Below are 13,788 nucleotides of genomic sequence, written 5' to 3'. Positions count from 1 at the left end.
GGGAATTTCTCACTGAATCTGACCCACAGATGTGGAGTGTGTAATCAGTATGTATTTGTAAATGACAAATTCACTGGGAACATCTTAAACTTGTTGCAGCCATGGATAAACAACCAGGGTGATTTATTTGACATGCTGCACCAATTGTGACATATTTTATTCCGGGGGAAAATGGAGAGGAATCTCCGTTTAAGAATTTATGAGCACACTTGTTTGCAAGGAAAATCATAACAGCACCTCTAGTAAGTATGTTGAATGTCATTTGAGTTTTAGTAAGTTTGTACTTTTAGATCTGGATAAAATTGTGACTAACGGCATTGGTGGCATCTGGGAACAAGTCTCAAATATAACAATTTGGTATGGCAGGTATGATTAAATGCTTCTATTTGTTGTATATTGAACAACATTATTAGTATTAATAATATACTTGAAATGATGGCTGCTAAGATTATTTTTTACCTTTAATGTGTTTAACACATTTTTATGTTTGGATTTGCACTCATAAACATTTGTTGTTGATGTGTTATATATTAATGTCATGTATCTTTATATTTGAACAATCAAGGCTTTTACTGAAATGTTAATCAGTCAAGTGACTTCAGAAGTTTTTTTTTTTTGTTAATGAGTTTGTTTTGATTGATGATGTTCACTTGCTATTCGGGACAAAAGTGCATAATAATGTATTTTTTTGTATATCATGAACATTTTTCACTGCTTATGTCTGCTTCCTCCACATTTGTATTCCATGTTACATGTTAACATTGACAAAGCAGTCATACTGATAAAATTGTATTGCTCCAACATATACAAATGTGTGTATGTGTATATATATATATATATATATATATATATATATATATATATATATATATATATATGTGTGTGTATATATATATATATATATATATATATATATAGATCTTTTGAATATATGTTTCTAGCTTGCAGCTTACATGCACACACTGTTCTGGCAAGTGTTCTTGCATGTGGTTATTTTCTTATATCTCTGAACTTTTCACAGAATGTTTGCTTAAGTAAAACCAAGAAATGAACTAATAAAGAGCAGTTCCCTGAAATTTATTGCTGTACCCGCAGACATTACGGTTTCTAAATTAAAGATGGTCAGTGCCTCTAGATTTGCAGGTGTGAACTGCAGATTTTTCTATTTATGGATGGCATGAGGCAGCACATTGTTGCGGCTGTTGGCATTGCTACCTTGCAGCATTTGTTTGAGTTCTGCTGTTGACTGGAGTGCCATCTATGCAGAGTTTGCATATCCTTCCTGTGTGCGCATGGATGTTTGCTTGGTTCTGAAGTTTCTTTCCACATTTCAAACGCGTCCCATAGGTATTTTATTTATTCTTTTCTTGACTGGATTAATCTCTGTAGGGCAGTGGCCTCTTTTTCATGGGATTCCCGAGGTGGTATTCATACTGATTAGACATTTTTTCAGGGCAGTTCCGTATTCTTTTTTCACTAAGTGCCATTGGATCTTTTTCATCCACCTGAGCTACCACCAGCTTAAGCCGATTTATTACTGGTGGCGTTTTGCTTATTTAGAGGGTGATCATGAACATTTGTTAGTAGGAGTGATAATTAACTGTATTGCCACTACAGAATTTTTTTTGGGGGGGGTGCAAAGAGGACATTTCCATAAATGTGGAACTTGCTTAATTGAAAAAATGCACGTGAAGTATGCATGCTCTATTCACTGCATATGCCCCCTCTTCAGATCTGTCAATATGGTGAATGCCTAAATGGGTAGTTTTTTTTGTTTTACAGATGGTATAGTCTCTGAAGAGTTTAAGATGTGAAACTAAAATAAGTAGACATTCATGTATGTAATGCTCTTAGATTCTGAGTAGAAATTTGGGAGGTGTACACTTTTCAAGTTTATATGTTTCCATATGCTCAAAAATGCCCGATAAGTTAGTTACAAGCGTTTTGGCAAGAAGAAATTAGCAGGAACTGTAATTGTTCTGCTAAGACAGATTAGAATTTTATTGTGAAAATGGGTTGCACTGACTTCATTAAAAAGGTGTGTGCACAGATAATGGGTAATGTGATACTACTATAGATGCTGATCATGAACTAAAAAAAAAAAATAACAAGGAAGAGGAATTTTCAGCTATAATGCTAAGAAGTTAAGGACAAGAAGAACACACGATAAAAAATTTTGGAAGTCATAATTGTAATACAGTATGTTATTGTTTGAGATGCTTGGTCCAATAAAAACTGTGTTTATTTTTTTTCAGAAGGCGAAATATGTACATAGGATTGCATTTAGAAATGGTGAAATGTGGTTAATGAGACTTTTGCTGATGGCAGAGTTTGAATTCAGATATAGAAACAAAGGCAGGCTAGAGGAGGTAATGAAAAGTATGAAGAAAAGGAACATTTTAGAACGAAAAGAAATAACAGAGAAACTGATTTGGGAGGTAAAGGAAGTAAGAGGGGAGAGTGAGAGAGATGTGAAGAGGATAGAAAGATGTCTGAATCACATTTATTACTCTCATTGCCTTTCCTTCAACTGGTCATCTCGGAGAAGCTGGTGGATCTAACAAAGATCTAAAAAGCAACTTAAATGTTAGGAGCAGAGAACTAAAGAAAGCTCTGTTGAAGCACTGGAATGAGGGGCAATGAAAGAAATGCAACACAGAAGACTGAATTCTTGTTTTGGATTACTTTTTATTGAAAAGTGTTTTACTGAGTGTGTATTTACTTTTGCCATTTGTTTAATGGGAGATTTCTTCTGGGCTTACAGTCCAGTTTTCATTGCAGGCCTAGGGTGAAAAGCTCTTTAAACAAAAATTACAAAAACACTTTTACATTGATATAGAAAAGGAAACATAAGGGAAAAATGTTTACTTTTTTTTTTGCAAGAATTAAAATTTTTTTAGAAAGTAATGCGTAGTTTGAGAAAAGAATCATGCACATTATTTAGTGCTAACAGTTGAAGTTAGGACCTTTGTTACAAAAGTATAACATTTTCCTTGATTATGGTAGAAACATGGCAGAAATGCTAAAAGAAAAATAGTGGAGAAAGTTGTGAGATAGAAGAGATGCATAGTACAGTCTTGAGAATTGAGGTAGGAAGAAGAAAATATAGCTACGTGAAAGTAAGCATAGTGTAAGTAGGAGGGAATGACAGTGGCTGAGAATAAAACTAGGGACAGGAAGGTGAAAGAGAAGATTAACAAGGATGGGAGCATGAGCAAAAGACAGGAAGATTTTAGGCCAATCTTAAATATTTTGTATCATGTTGTCTACTTTTAAAGCGGTGGTTATGGAGTTCCAGAGTAGTAGCATGTGGAGGGTGTGGTGGATAGTAGTTTTTTGTTACTAGATCTCAGGGGGTTTGGAGTGTAATTCTTGTAGAGATGGGCAGGCAGGAGGAATTGTGTGGTAATTAGTTGGATTAAAGTGAGAGGTGGTTGGGTAATTCTAACCCTTTTTATGTTTCTGTAGTGCAACACAATGATGAGTATGATTTGAAGCATTGCTATCTTATTGTAGCATGCTCTTAATTTATTTTGTAAGGTGTATTGGAGGTTGGTTGTTATGGGTGAAGCATAAAGTAGAGAAAGAAGAATGTAAGAAACTGCTAGAGATGTTCAGGGGTAGTTAGTGAGGTAGGGTATGTTGCAGTAGAGAACTCCTAGGTTTTGGTGATTATTTTTTAATAGAATGGAAAATATGCAAGACATTTTAAGTTATCGCCTAACAGTTCAGTATTGAATATGGTTTCTATTACAATATTGTTTGCTGACTTGATGTTAAAGGATTGATGTTCATCGTGTTACCCTGCTGCAGTCATTGCACTTGGGTTATCCTGCCGTCAGGCGGTCCCGCAGTCGGCACAAATTCCAAAGTCTTGGTCCGGCGTCGGTTGCTGTCGCTTATTCCCTGACGTCAGAACGCCAGGGGTCTATCAGAGGCATCCAACGCCATTTTCTTCAGTCTTTCTTGCCGCGCGGTGCTTGAAGCAGAAGCAGTTTGCAAGTGCCGGTCGGCCTACACCTGAGATTTTCGAATCGAGTTTCAGTCCAAAGTCTTCAAAGCTAAGTACCCTGTTGGGGAACCTTTTCTTGCCTCAGTCCGATGTCAGAAAAAGTTAACAATTGCATTTCTTGTGGGAAGCAAATACCTCATAAGGACTTTCATTCTTTTTGTATACCTTGCCTAGGCCCAGACCACAACGTCACTGGTTGTCGGTTTTGTGCTAGGTTCAATAAGCGAACTATAAAGCGTCGCTTTGATTTCGCACGACACTACTTGGGTAGAAAATTTAATTACACTATGCCGTCGGAGCAACCGACTACCGGCGTGCATAAAAAAACGCAAGGATAAGGACTGGCAGCCTAGATCCAAGCCAGACTCCGAGGCCTCGGCTGGCCCAGTTGCCAGTTCTCCGGTTTTCAGTGAGGTGCCTACGCAGCCCCTGGCTACTGCTGAATTAGATCCCCAGGCCACATCGGATCCCCCAGCAGAGATTTCTAAGCCGACGCAACCATTTACCTTAGGCCCTACCGACGACATTGCAGTAGGGGAAGCCAGTGCTGCAGAAACACCTTCGTTTCTGAAGGTGTCTTCAGACCGACTAACCTCACCATAAAATCTTATGATAAGCTTAAGACTCCTCTAAAACCAAAAAAGCCTACACTTCAGTCTCCAGGTCATGGCCCTATGCCTAAGAAACAGATGCTTAAAATGGCTGAAGATTTGATTTCTTTGATCATGGGTTCCCAACCCCCCCCCCCGACAAAAGGCCTAGACAAGAGGAGGATTATGCCTCCTCTGATCAGGTGTCTGTTTCCTCAGGCTCCTCTGAGGAATAGGATTACTCCTTTCCCCCTTATGAAGATTCTGATGCTGAAGACTCCATTCCCTCAGCTTCTCCCCCTGAAGACTACTTCTTTGGGGAAACCTTACACACCATGAGGGAACATTTCCACTGGGAAGGTCAGAACTACTCTGACTCAAAAGGCTCTGAGAGTTTATTTTACTCCCCCAGCACAGACCACTTGCTATCCCCCCAGTTTTGGACATAGTGGATGATGTCTTCTTAGAATCTAGTCTAAATCCAGATTCTCTGCCTCCTGCTCCAGCCAAACCCGATAGATACTATAGAGTGCTTGACTCTCACAAATTCCTTTACAGAAGCCCTGCTGCTGATCCAGAGACAATCTCCCAGGGTCCCAAAGGGGCTAAGTCTTCTATGGCTAAAAATCCTGTACCCTCAGAAAGGGACTCCAGAGCACTAGGTAGGTGGGGGAAGAAGGTTTACACCTCAACTACTCTAGCTATGAGAGCACTAAATTGTCAATTTCACATGCTTAAATACCAGCAATTCCTAATGTCTCAAATAAAACAAAAGATGGGCACGCACCCTCAACAGTCTGAATTCAAGGAAATGCAGGATCTGTTGCATGCAGCTGAACAGGTGGGCAAACATACTTTACAATGTGGATTTGATTCCTTGGAAGCTTCCTGTAGAGCAGCTGTTACTGGGTCTGTTATACGTAGGCATGCTTGGTTAAAGGAACAAACTCTGCCTGATCATGTTAAAGCAAAGTTGCTGGATGCACCCTTACAGCAGTATGTTTTATTTGGGGTTAAAGCAGAGGAGGTTTTAAAGGAAATGGAGGATAAGGCAAAATCTATGCAAAAGGTCAAAGATTTCTTACAGGTACTGCCCCCACACTTCAGCAGAAATTGGCCAACAAGAAATTGGTCCTTTCCAGCTTCTGACAGACCACAGAGGGGTAAATACAGGTGCCCAAAGGGCAGAGGACAAGCATAAATCCCTTACAAACCTCGCCAGTGGGGCACTACAACACAGAAGGGAGGAGAAGACAGGTCCCAAACCACTAGAAGGCAAACACAATGACTCAAACCTCAAACTGCCAAGCAAAACCCTCTTGGCAGCTCCCTTGGGAGGAAAATTAGCACTTTTAGCAGACAACTGGCGCATCGTCACAAAGGACAATTGGGTCCTAGACATTATCTCACACGGATACAGATTCCATTTCCACACCTTGCCAAGGATAAAAGGAATGCCAAACCTGCCACAAAATCAATGGGCAGAGGCGCAAAAACAAATTACAGCTCACATGGACATGAGAGCCATTCAACTGGTACCTACACAGGAGCAAGGCCAAGGATTTTACTCAAGGCTCTTTCTAGTCCCCAGAAAGGACAATGCTTGGAGACTCATTCTGAACCTTTCAGTCTTAAACACCTTCTTGCAAGTACCCAAATTCAAGATGCTAACACTACAGCAGCTTCTTCCCACATTGGGCAAGAAAGCTTGGCTAGTAACGTTGGACCTCAAGGAGGCATACCTGCATGTCCCTATCAGACAAAATTGCAGAAGATACCTCCTTTTCATTGCAGGTTCAACCCATTACCAATTCTCTGCACTGCCCTTTGGCTTATCTACTGCGCCCAGGGTCTTCACAAAATGCCTGGCACCAGTAATTGCATACTGCAGACAGAGAGGAATTCAGATATACCCATACCTGGACGACTGTCTTATCCAAGCAGAAAGCAAGGACATTCTCTTACAACACCTGGCTTTTGTAAGACATCTTCTAAGTTGCCTAGGGTACACAGTAAAGGAAAAGAATTCAAAACTATTGCCCTCACAAATTATGACATTCCTGGGTGCCAGCTTGAATACAACGGCCCAGATGGCTTATCCGACGCCAGACAAACAACTACAACTAACTCAATACTTCAGAACAATGGCAACAAAGACTCAACTCCCTGCAAGAAAAATTCTGCAGGCCTTGAGCTTCATGGCATCTTGCATACTACTAATACCATTTGCAAAACTGCATATGAGGAAATTACAATGGTACCTAAAAAGCGTATGGACTCAATACAGCCACAGCTTGGAAACAATGATAAATCTCATTCCCTGCCTTCAACAGGAGTTTCTGTGGTGGTTACAGGCTTGTCACCTAAACAAGGATCAGCCTTTCACCCTACCCCCAGCCAGGCAAACTATGACAACAGATGCATCGGACTATGCCTGGGGTGCACACATGGCAGGACGGTGTGTTCAAGGCTTATGGACAGCAGATCAAAGGAATCTGTACAGCAATCAAAAAGAAATGCTAGCTGTACAAAATGCTCTGACAGCCTTCAAGGACCTCTTGCATCCAGGACAGCTTATCATAAGGACAGACAACACCACAGTAATGTGGTACATAAACAAGGGGGTACACACTCCTACCCTCTATGCAGGCAAGCAATGACCTTGTGGAACACAGCACTGGCTTACCAAGTTCAATTACAAGCTCAATTCCTGCCAGGAAAAAAGAACACATTGGCAGACGACCTAAGCAGAAACATCATGGATCCCCACGAGTGGAAACTGGATCCACAAGTATTCGCAATGATAACTCAGAAATGTGGGCTCCCAGACATAGACCGGTTTGCCAGCCCTCAAAACTATCACCTAACAAAGGTTTTGCACAAGGACTTTTCACCATCAAGCTTGGAAAGTGGACGCACTCTCATTCATTTGGAAAATGCTAACAGTATATGCCTTTCCTCCACTACCCCTTCTCACAAAGGTGCTACTGAAAGTCAGGATGGAGAGACCCTGAATGATACTCATTGCTCCAGACTGGCCACGCCAGCACTGGTACCCACTATTAAGGAATATGGCCCAGAGCCCACCATGGATTCTACCACTAATTACCCACCTACTCACACAGCAAGACAATCAGATTCTACACAGCCAGCTCAAAACCTTAAACTTGGCTGCATGGCACATCACCTAAGCAACCAGCCAACTCCTCTCTCACAAGCTGTTATGGAAGTTATTCTGGAGGCCAGGAGACCCAGCACCAGGATAGCCTACTCAGACAAATGGAAAAGGTTTTGCACCTGGAACCAAGCTAAAGGCCAAAATACCCTTCAACCTGACATACCTCAGATTCTGCAATATCTAACTGAGATGTTGCACAAAGGGCTTTCTTTTTCATCTATTAAAATCCACGCCTCAGCCATTTCTGCTCACTACAACACAGATCCTCCCTTATTTTCACATCCACTTTTAAGGCAGTTTCTCAGAGGGGCCAAGAACATTAGGCCTCCCAGGAGAGCACCAACACCTACTTGGGACCTCAACTTTTTTCTGGAAAAACTCACGCTACCTCCTTTTCAGACAGCTTTCTCAGCTGACTTAAAGTTTATATAATCGAAGACTGCCCTGCTGCTAGCAGTCACTTCAGCTAGAAGAGTTTCAGAACTTCGGGCACTAATGGCAGTAGAGCCTTTCCTCATGTATCATCAAGACAGAGTTTCTCTATGAACTAACCCCTCCTTTATGCCTAAAGTGGTATCCAGTGTGGCTCTAAATCAAACCATCCATTTACCCACCTTCTTTCCAAATCCACAGAACAAAGGAGAAAGACTCCTGCATTACTTGGACATTCACAGGCAGCTACGTTACTACTTGGATAAAACTAAGGTTTTCAGAAAATCTGACCAGCTTTTTGTATCCTATGCTACAGCATCACAAGGAAAGGCTATCTCAAAACAAACCATTTCCAAATGGATAGGACATTGCATACGTTTTTGCTACATCCACCATGGAAAACCAGTTCCTGCTACCATAAGGCCCCACTCTACCAGGGCAGCAGCTACATCTACAGCCTTCCTCAGGGGGGTGCCAACCAAGGATATTCTGGAAGCTGCAACTTGGAGTTCAGTACACACCTTCACCGAACATTTCCACTTACCACTTTACTCTAAGACTAGAGCTGGCTTCGCCACTGCAGTTTTGCAGGGCGTTCTAGCCTCCTCTAACCCTGTTTGACTCCACCACCCATCCTTAGCTTTGGGATTTTACCCAAGTGTAATGACTGCAGCAGGGTAACACGATGAACATAGTACAGTTTTGTACCTACCATAAATGTAGATGTTCGAGTGTATACCCTGCTGCAGTCCAGATTGCCCTCCCTCCAGCCCCTCTAAACTAGCTGAACTTATCTCTACCACTCTATTCTATACTACCTCAGTGGTGTATTTGCTTGTGCCTAAGGGTTTTGTTTTATTTTTTCCATATAGCTATATGTATATATATATATATATCTTGCCTACCTATTAGGGGCACCTGATATCTGGGGCAAGAAAAACTAAAGAAAATGTCGTTGGATGCCTCTGATATACCCCTGGCGCTCTGACGTCAGGGAAGAAGCGACAGCAACCGATGCCGGACCAAGACTTTGGAATTCGTGCCGACTGCGGGACCGCCTGACGGCAGGATAACCCAAGTGTAATGACTGCAGCAGGGTATACACTCGAACATCTACATTTATGATAGGTACAAAACTGTACTTTTGAGTGAATTTAAGGGTTTTGTTGTAAACAGCATTTTTTTTTTACATTTAGGAGGAGTAGGTGGTCAGTTAATCATTGATGAGAAAGACTCTAGCTATTTGTTGGAGTTCTGTGTGATTTGAGGTAGAGCGTATGAAAGGAGCATTGTCAGCATGTTGGACTAAAGAAACTTGTTTGCTGGCTTTATGTAAGTTGTTATTAAAGATGTTGAAAAGAAGTGGGTCTAGAGTTGTGCCCATTGGTACTATAATAATCATGTTAAACATTTGCAACATCAAATAACACTATCCAGTAAATCGGAGGAAAACTTAATTTATGTGATAATCTCAGTTTTCTTAGTGTAATTTAATAATTACTAACTTTGAAGTAAATGGAGCCCAGCTACTGGTTGAGTGTTGCAGGTGCATAGCCAAGAACAGCATGTTAAGCTTACTTTATGTTGTCTTACTTCCCAGATGTGGATTAATCCTTGCGCTCAGGTCATCTTTGATTCTGATCCTGCTCCTAAAGAGGCAGTTGGCTCTGCAGCTGTTGAAATGATGTCACAGGCTATGATCAGGTATGAAAATACTTTTCTCAAGAAGTTAGAGTTAATGAATTCTGTAACATTGCCCTGCTCTTGGCCTTTGTTTTCAAAACTAATTTCTCATTAACAACTTATATGGGCAACCATTTTTTGCAGGATAAACAGTATTGTTATACAAGCTAATTTGCTACTATAATTAGGCCTGATACTACAATATTTAAAGTTATTTTCAAATATGTGCAAATGACAAACAAAATGCACCATGAGGAACTTGAACTTCGGTTATTCCGAATACCATTCTCATTGTTTTACCCGCTGCAGAGACAGATTCAATTATCCATCTCCTCTTACAAATGTTAGTGTTTCTTGATTGCATTACTTGATATATGTTAGATCTTATATCTTACTTACTTCATAGAGGGCAACTAACTGTAAATCCTAACATTTGGATTTACTGTCCAGCTGAGCTAACTTGGTCTTGCCATTTCATGTATACCTTTTTTCTTTAGTTTGTTTTTTATTGTTTGTGTTTTCCAGCTATCTGTCCCCATCAGTCTTGGGCCCATTCCTTCCCAAACTGCAAAGAGTGAGAGCGAACTAGCAGGGTCCGTCATCCTGACAGCCATGAAAGTGTTTGTGCCCCTGCCTGCCTTGTCCTTTGTGTTGCTGAGGTGGGGGTTGCATTCATTCAAATGGCTTGAAGAGTTTGTCTTCACACAACTGTCCAGAGTAGGTATATCTATGTTTCAGGTCTGGACTCTAATTGTCCCTATGGCTGTGGACTACATGGCACCCCAGTCCTCGTAACTGCTTGATTTCAGGTACAGGTTATCAGTACATTTCTGTTTTAAATCCTGTCCCACCTCTTGTGTCTGACATGAATACTGGTGTCATTGCAGGAGTCCCGTATGCCCCTTTCTCAGTGGGAACTACTATCACTGTTTTAGAGGCATCACACTCTCCATTGAGTAGTGCTTATTTTCTGTCACCTGCACTCCTTTGCTTTCTGGTGGCAAACACAGCAGACTGGAACTACTGCACCCACTCTCTGCTGTCTGATTCCAGCAGCAGTAGAGTTGCTATTCAAACTCTGGTGGTAGTGAGGACTTTATCCCTGTACATCATAGAGTTGGATACTCGTATAGCTGTTTTCTTTCCATATGTAAAGTGGAAGTTCTCAGTTTTATAGAGTATTATAAACTGGATTCTTTTTCATGGTCAGGGGTGTTTTTTGTATGACAACCTGGGACTTCTACTTGACTTCTGAATACCTGCTTCCCAGTGACAGTGAAACAGTGTTATAGACTTATATGGCTACTTAACCATGATTGTTAAACTGGTAAGGCAGAATTTATTCTTAAACCTGCTATTCACCCATTCTTTTGACTCCGTTTCTCTCAATGACACCTAAGCTTACCCTTCTTTCATTTTCCAGGAACCTTCTTTATCCTTGGCAAGGTCGTGGAGGTGCTAGAGCCTGTCCTGGCATCTAATGTGTGCCAGACAATGTAACATGGTTTGTTGCTACTGGTCTGTTGCAGAACACACACACACACACACACACACAGACAACACACACACACAGACAACACACACACACAGACAACACACACACACACACAGACAACACACACACACACACAGACAACACACACACACACAGACAACACACACACACACACAGACAACACACACACACACAGACAACACACACACACACACACAGACAACACACACGCACACACACATACACACACACGCACACACACACACACACACACACACACACACACTTTGGAGAATATCAGTTCATGTACTTCATGGTTTTGGGAGGTGGGATGAAATCAGCACACACAAAGTAAATATATTTGGATGCAGGGCGGCCATGCAGACTCCATACAGAAGGCATTACTAATGAGAATTGTACTTCAGAGGCTGTTGTTGCCAAGTGGCAGTTCAGTTGTAGTTCTTTCTTAGTTCTGCTGAGAGAGTCTAGTACTTTCCTTGGCAGATGTATTACTTTTTATTTATTTTATTTATTTTACATTTGTTGACCGGGCTAGTCTGGCTGGATACATGTTCATTTTCAGCAGAGGCCCGAGGAGAAAATCTCCACTATATACTAGAAGGTAACATAAAAATAGTACAATGGGATGCAAAAATTATAAGCATGATAAGAAAAATTAGTCCAATGTAGCATAGTAATGGTACTAAAGCAAATTGACAATAGCTATAATTAGCAAAACTTAAACAAAACTATAATTAGCAAACTTAACAAAGCTATAGCTATAACATAGAGAGATGATTTATGTTTGCAAATTCTTTGCTGTAGTAGGAATTGTACAGCCATGAAAGAAAGAAAGTAGTAAATTACATAAGAGTCTATAGGTATTTACAGTATTCACAGTATTCACAATTGTTATAATTGTTTTGTGCCAGGGCAATAGATTAAGAGGCAGATTTGCATAGCTGGGAGCAACCTATAAATTTGGGGGGGATAACAGGTTGCAGAGGTAAAGTAGTATCCAAGTGGATAGTAGATAGTTGCAGAAGAGGGGTAGTATTAGTGATAGGGACAAGCATAGAGGTAAATGGAGAGAAATGGGAAGAGGGTTGGATGCTCAGGTCAGTCAGGGTTTGAGCAGGGGCATAGCCACTGAGATTTAAAATAGTTCCTCAGTTGTTTCTTGAAAAGTTGAGAAGAGCCTAGAGAGGTCAGTTCTATGGGAAGTTTATTCCAGTATGAGCCAATGTTGTTTGTAAACAAGGAGTCACCAGCTTTGTTGTGTGTTTTGAGAGTGGCAACTAGTAGTTTGCTGGCTGAACGAAGGGAAGTAAGATTCCTGTAAGGGACAACAAGGTTATTTAGTATGGGTGTATTAGAAGGGTAGTGGAGGATTTTATAGGTGATAACTAATTGATGTAGGAGAATAAGATTTTGGAGTTCGAGCCAGTCAAGCTTTTTGAGGTTAACACAATGATGGGTGTGAAATGGGGAACCTGTGGCAAACCTGGCAATGCTATGATAGGCCATGGCAAGTTTCTGAAGGTTAGATTTTGAAAGGTTTATAAAGGATGGGGAGGCATACAATAGTGTGGAGATGAGATGAGTTTGGGCTAGAGACACCCTTGTAGATGCTGTTAGAAAGGGCTTAAGTCTATAAAGAGCACCAATCTTTTTATTAACAGCTTTGATGGTTAGGTCAATGTGGTAATCAAAGTTTAGTTGATTATCTATTGTGACGCCTAGTAGTTTAGTGGAACAGTCAGGTGTAATGATAGTGCCATTGTCAGACATAAGTGAAAAGGAGAGGGGGGGGGGGATTTAAGGGTAGGAGAGAAAAGTAATAGTTTGGTGTTTTTGGGATTAAGGAGGAGACAGATATCTTGGAACCATTTTTCTGCTGCTGTAAAGACTAGTTGGGTGGAAGAATGAAGTTCGGCAGGGGAAGCAGCAGAACAGATGAGAGTTGAATCGTCTGCGTATTGAATACATGTGGAAGTGGGAAGAGAGGTAGACAGGTTATTTATAAATATGGAGAAGAGAAGGGGTCCTAAGATGGATCCTTGAGGGACACCGATAGTGACTGGGAGCAGAGAGGAAAGATGGCTGTTCCAGAGGAGTGCTTGTTGTCTATCTTTCAAGTAGGAGTCAAACCAGTGCAATGCCAAAGGTTCGAGAGAGAGACATTTCAAAGTGTCTAGCAGAAGGTGATGGTTCACCATATCAAAGGTTTTAGAGAGGTCAAGAAATAAAGCAGAGGAGAAGAGATTGTTATTGCGATTTTTGTTGATAATGTCTGAAAAGGAGAGAAGAGCAGTGGAGGTGCTATGGAAAGGTCTAAAACCATGTTGGGAGTCAGAAAGTAGGTTATTATGTAAAAGATGATGTAGAAGTTGTTGGT

General features: G+C 41.0%; 1 protein-coding gene across 1 annotated transcript in view; it reads left to right on the top strand.

Moving 5' to 3' along the window:
- Positions 1–13,788, top strand: part of PAF1 (PAF1 homolog, Paf1/RNA polymerase II complex component) — a 712,617-nt gene that overhangs the window by 314,524 nt on the left and 384,305 nt on the right. Inside the window, exon 9 of the mRNA XM_044062107.1 lies at positions 9,813–9,916. Within this exon, the coding sequence (XP_043918042.1) occupies positions 9,813–9,916 (104 nt within the window). The remainder of the gene's footprint in view (positions 1–9,812; positions 9,917–13,788) is intronic.

This window comes from Protopterus annectens, chromosome 1.part0, assembly GCF_019279795.1.
Source record: "Protopterus annectens isolate FY-2018-M chromosome 1.part0, PAN1.0, whole genome shotgun sequence".
NCBI classification, from domain to species: Eukaryota; Metazoa; Chordata; order Ceratodontiformes; family Protopteridae; genus Protopterus; species Protopterus annectens.
The sequence above is the reverse complement of the archived record's forward strand: the minus strand, read 5'-3'. Positions and strand labels throughout refer to the sequence as shown.